General features: G+C 41.0%; 1 protein-coding gene across 1 annotated transcript in view; it reads left to right on the forward strand.

Annotated features, from left to right (window-relative positions):
• IGSF9B (immunoglobulin superfamily member 9B) overlaps window positions 1–5,037 on the forward strand; it is a 125,428-nt gene extending 120,391 nt beyond the window's left edge. Inside the window, exons 20-21 of the mRNA XM_029285925.1 lie at window positions 3,819–3,925; window positions 4,814–5,037. Of these exons, the coding sequence (XP_029141758.1) occupies window positions 3,819–3,925; window positions 4,814–5,037 (331 nt within the window). The remainder of the gene's footprint in view (window positions 1–3,818; window positions 3,926–4,813) is intronic.
• Window positions 5,038–6,000: the final 963 nt, after the last annotated feature.

Genomic DNA, 6,000 nt, shown 5'->3' on the forward strand with positions numbered 1-6,000 from the left:
ATTTGCTGTGTATATGCATAATACGGGAGTTCATTCATTGCATATGAGGTTCGCTCACAGAGAGATCTGTTATTTATTCTCTTTATTCTGAGATGTTTTTTATATAGTTAACAGAATAACAGAGTTGGAAGAAACTTTGGAGGTCTTCTAGTCCAACCCCCTGCTCAGGCAGAAAATCCTATTCACAACTTCTGGAGGCAGGTTGTTCCACTGATTAATTCTCATTGTCAGGAAATTTCTCCTTAATTCCAGGTTGGTTCTCTCCTTGATTAGTTTCTATCCATTGCTTCTTGTCCTGCCTTCAGGTCCTTTGGAGAATAGCTTGACTCCCTCTTCTTTGTGGCAACCCCTCAGAGATTGTAAGACTGCTATCATGTCACCCTAGTCTTTCTCTTCATTAAACTAGACATACCCAATTCCTGCAACCATTCTTTGTATGTTTTAGCCTCCAGTCCCCTAATCATCTTTGTTGCTCTTCTCTTCATTCTTTCTAGAGTCTCAAGGTCTTTTTATATCGTGTTGACCAAATTCTGTCCCATTGTTTTATTTTGTTTGGGAACTATAGAGCAATAGACTGAATTTATTGCAAAACTCAGTATTTGAGTTTTCACTGGAAGATAGATTTTAAGTCTGTGATTCCTTTTGATCAGACATGGTGTCCTGTGCAAAAGAGATATCTGATAGGCACAGTTAATTCCCCTTATTTCGAGTACTCATTCAAATCTGAAAAGAGTAGCACCTTTTTGAAGCCTTCTTAGGAACTGTTTTTAATTAGTGGCTGACTTTTATTATCTGATGTTAAGAAAGGGCAGCTAATACATGAGTTTTCAGTTCCTTTTATCATCTACTGGGCAAAGGCGGTTTTCTTGATTATTTGATTGATTGTTTCACAGCCAACAGGAAGATATCTTTTAATTTTTCAGGCATCTTTGTAGAATCAGGAGAGCTACAAAATTGAATTAAGTCTCTTTTCTGCTCTCATCTCCCTCTTGATAGCTGGTTATCTTATGTCATCTCTGAGAAAATGTCAGTTACTAATCTCTCTCTTTGTTGATCTTGATGTAGAATTACATTTAATTAGCTCAGATTTTTTTTTTCAACCTAAATGCAGAATTTTACTTGTCTCCCATCCTATTCATTTCAGTCTGTTGCTCAAGCCTATCTGGATCTTTTTGAATCTTCTGGTTTTCATCCAGAATAGCTTTGTCTCATTTGCAAACTTCTTAAGAATTTTCTAATTTCTTAAAAACGTCTAACTTCCCCCATTCATTCTAGCCATTGATAAAAATATTGGACAGCAAAGGGGCCCACGACAGACTCCTCTGGCATTTCATTTGATATTTTTCTGTAAGCCGGGATGTCCAATCTTGGCAACTTTAAGACCTATGACTTCAACTCCCAGAATTCCCCAGCCAGCCATGCTGGGGAAATTAAAGTCCACAAGCCTTAAAGCTGCCAAGGTTGAACATCTCTGCTGTAAGCTGATCTGTAATTTTTGAGGGTAGCCATTCAGCCAACTGTGAGTCCATCTAATAGTAGTATCATTTAGCATATGTTTTATCATTTTTTTAAAAAAACCATGAGGCATTCTGTTGAGGCCCAATTATGTTGTGTCAATGGCATTCTCCTGATCTACTAAATTAGTCGTAGGAGGAAAGAAAATTAGTTGAGACAATTAGAAGATTTGTTTGGACAATTAATGAACAAGTGTTCTGTCAATTGCAGCATGCCTACTCAAGCACAGTACAGTGGTACCTTGGCATGCAACTACTTTGAAACTAATTGAATTTGGTACTCAATGCATTTTTACTTATAGTTTTTTTGTTATTCAATGCACAAGATAGAACTTACCAGTGTTGGTTGCCTTGTGATTCACTAGATTATTCCTTGTGGGGAAAATTTGTTTGGTACTCATCGTTTTTGATACTCATCGTACCTCCCGGAATCAATTAAGATTGAGTACTGAGGCACCATTGTACTTACTGCTTATAATCTGATCAAAGACCTTGCCTAACATAGACATTAAGATAACAGGTCTACAATTTCCTACCTTTTCATTCTTCCCTTTTTGAAGATGGAAAATCATATGTTCTCCTCTGATGTTTTGGGACATCAACCATCTACCAGGAAATCTCAGAGATTTAAAATTTAAAAATCCATTGCCTGAAAACTTGGCTATACCACCTCCACACTTTTATACATAAGATCTATCCTCTTTTCGTAAACCAGTGCGAGGATGTTAGGGAAGATGCATTGGATACATTTCTTCTTTGACTAACTGGGATACTATTGTAATTGGAAGAACATTTATTCCATCTTTGTGATGGAATATACTGAGGAGGATGATCCCCAAGAGGAGGAAAAGGGTGTATTTCAGAGGAGTAAGAGACAACTAGCTCAAATATTAGTATGAGAAAAAGAGGGTGAAGAGACAGCCTCTCTGTAATCATTCACATAGTATATGTAGATAGTAGTAGAGTCCTCAGTTCGGCAAGATTTTTGTATATAGACGTGAAACAATAAAGAACTCAGCTCGGAAGAATTACCACAAACCACAATTGTTAGAGTGATTCTTGGTTTTGGACCAATCTTTTCCATTTTTTTTTCAACTCATTAAATCCTGGCCTAAAGGGCTGGGTAAATAGCAGCCACATTGTGGCAGAAGAACATGGGCCTACACCCTGAGTGTAAATAATAGATTGTATATAGGTGTGTTGAGAAACCAAAACCCATAAATCTTGTTTGTAATGCAGAAGATAGCTAGTTGAGTTCTACAGTTGCAGATGGACTGGGCTGGTGCAGCAGTTTCTAGATAACACGTGTTGTAGCTACATTGATCCAGTGGTGTTGCCTATGGCAGACCCATCAGCTGCACCTTAAGTTGTGGTCGCCCATAAAGAGACTGAAGTGTGAAAATGCAGTTGTTTGTATGCATACTTTGCTGCATAAACTATCCTTGTCTGTAGGATCTGCTGTTTGCAATCTAATCTCTGAAGGCAACTTGTAAGAGCTTTCTTTGAACTGTGTACTGTGATGTATGTAACGAGTATGGCTAATCACTGCAAACGCATAAAGGACATGAATATATATTGGCAATCTCAAGGGTCTCCTCTCAACAGAACCTCCCCTTCTCCCCTCTTTTAAAGGATGTGTTATTGTGAATGCATCTGTTCTTGGTAGACGTCTAAAAATCTCTTCCAACACTTACATGGACTTTTCTGAAAGATGTTCACTCTTGCAACTAGCAAAAACAAAAAAGTGCCTTGAACCAGCCTAGAAACTGCCACTTTTAACCCTTCTTCCTTTTCTTCTTCTTCCTCTGTTTAACACTGCAGATGGTTCAGGCCCAGACCCTCAGCCTTAATTGGGCTTTGTTTCCTTCCTTTTGTTTTAACCATAGTTCAGCTATGGTTTCAAGAGGTTGACCCTATTCCCACGAACAATAGGCCTAGTGTCCTTTCTATAACCTTTGCCTGGTTTGATCTAAGTAGTTCTGATCAGGAGAACAGGAAAATGAAGTTTTCCAGCTAAAGGAAGGACCGCGTTGGATGGGGTTACCTTGGAATGTAGGGATGGGGGTGGGGAGGAAAAATAAACAAATAAAAATAACCAAGGAGGTAAGATGCTACATTCACCTCCGGCAGAGAAGCTGATAGGGTGGATTTGGCATCCACCCTGCTTTGATTGTCACCATCTTTTCCTTCCCCGTGGCAGACCAGGTGGAGGTTGACATGCCCTCTTTGCCAGCAGAGAGACCCTCCCTCGAGAGAGAATAGGGCAGGGGGCCACTGATGGCGCTTTCTGCTTTGTCTTTCTAGAAGACGTCCATCACCAACCCGGAACGCGGCCGCACCTGAGAGGCTCGAAGCTCTGAAATACCAACGGATTAAGAAGCCAAAAAAGTCGAAATCCAAAAAACAAAGCAGTGAGTGCGAGGAACACCAGATTCGCTCCCCTGCCTCTCCCGCTGCCCCTCCCCCACCTGGCACAATGCTCATTGAAGTCAATGACTTGTAATGGGAATTGCTTCTCTCTCTCTCTCTCTCTCTCTCTCTCTATGGGCCTGAACGTAGCTACGTGGTTTTGGGGGCAACCCATAATAGAGATTGTTGGGTGACCCTCTAAGCTTGGTTCTTCAGAACTGAAACATCTCCTTGAGTTTTGCCTCATTCCTTTGGCTACCCTTCTGCATCCTGGGTGCCTTGTAGATGTGTAGACCTCAGATCCCAGATTTCTTAGCAATGGCCATCCTGGCTGTAGTATTTGATGAGGTGTTCCATCTGTCCGGCGATGGTTGGCTGGAGAAAACTGCCTTAGACCAAAACTAGCTTCTAGTTCTCCTAACCTCAGTCCCTATAGCCAGTATTTCCCGGGGTGGGGAGGGTCTCATGCAAACTTCTCATAGTCCATCCTCCCTTTGACCCCTGCTCCTCAATAACTTTTCCTGGTTCCTCCTCTTTTAAATTATTTTTTTTTGTTACTTGATGATGTCTTTTAAGGCTTATCCATCTTGCTGCAATCGTTAGAGCTGGGGTTTTTCCCCCGCCACCATGTTGGTATGAGTGAAAATCATCTTCATCTTCACCAACACCATCTCCGTGCCTTCCTTGCTGACATTCCTACAGCTCAAGCTTCTCATACCTGCAGCTTGGTGATATCTTAGGTTGTGTGTGTGTGTGTGTGTGTTAATTTACAGTGAGGCCAGCCTGCTTTTTGTTGGCTTAAAGAGAGAACTGCAAAGAGTTAATGTCCTCTCGTAAGACCGGTACCAGAGATTAACCAACTCCTTCTTCCTCTTTGCTTTCTCCTCCAGATGGTTCTGCCTCCCAGGTTCAACCTCATCCTAACTCTCAGGTATTGTGGCCTGACGAAGCTGTCTGTCTACGTAAGAAGAAGAGACACTCTCGCCAGGATCCCTTTGCCCGCCTCTCCGCTCTGAAGGATGATCTCTGTCACCGGCAGGTTCCTGAAGACCAGACAGCTATTCTGAACAACGTAGATCATGATGATTCCAGTGGGCACGCAACCTTACTTTAGAGTAGCACCAGCCAGGGAAGAGGGAAATAAGGAGAAGAAAAGATTAGATTTCAAATGCGGGGAAGGAGGAGAAATTGAAGCACAGGTTGGTGTGTCTTAGACTTTCAGGATCCAGGCTCTGATCGGTGACACGGGAGTGATGAGCACATGATACCTGTGACTCTGGTGCGATCTGTGAAAAGACAAAATCCAGGGTGAAGTCTTTGACCATAGTGAGGAGCGAGTTACATCTCCCACATAGTCTTCTACTATTATGTAATCCACAGGGAGAGGAGATCTCTTAGAATAAACCGGTGGGAATGGCGAAAAGCAAATATCTCAATTTAACCCTCCTCATCCTTTTTTTCAAGCTTTCTCTGCATCTTTTGCAGAGGTGGGCAATTAAGAACTGGGCAAGAACTGTAGCTTCTGCTTGTATACTTTCTGGAAGGGGAATACGATTGATTTAATTGTACAAACCTGGTTCTCCCAATATTATTTATTCATATATATGAGATATTTCTGTATTCGTATATATGAAAAAGAAACCATTAGAAGCAAGAGACGGTGTGTGCATTTACTGTATGTAGTGTTTATTTAGAATTCACTAGAGGAAGGAAACATGGTATTAGTTGACAGAGTCGGTTGGCATATTATTGGATGCAGCAAAACTAACGAGATTTTGAGCTGAGGTTTATGACCGTTAGGACCTGTTACTAGTGTGTTATTAGAAATTATTCAAACACACCAAGAGAGGGAAAAATAATAATCTTTTGCTTGTTTCAACTGTCATACCTCTTCGATGTCTGAATATTCTGGGTGAAAATACAACGTATAGTTGACTTTCTTTTCTGTTGGATGAAGACCTAGGATTAGAGTCTGGATTGTCCTTTGCACAATTCAATCGTCTATGGAAACCGTCTTAATTTACACTGGGGAAAAGCAAAACCTGTAGGACTTTTTATCAGACTAGTTAAGAAAATG

The sequence above is a fragment of the Protobothrops mucrosquamatus genome, unplaced genomic scaffold (assembly GCF_001527695.2).
Source record: "Protobothrops mucrosquamatus isolate PMUCROS unplaced genomic scaffold, P.Mucros_1.0 scaffold2532, whole genome shotgun sequence".
NCBI lineage: Eukaryota > Metazoa > Chordata > Lepidosauria > Squamata > Viperidae > Protobothrops > Protobothrops mucrosquamatus.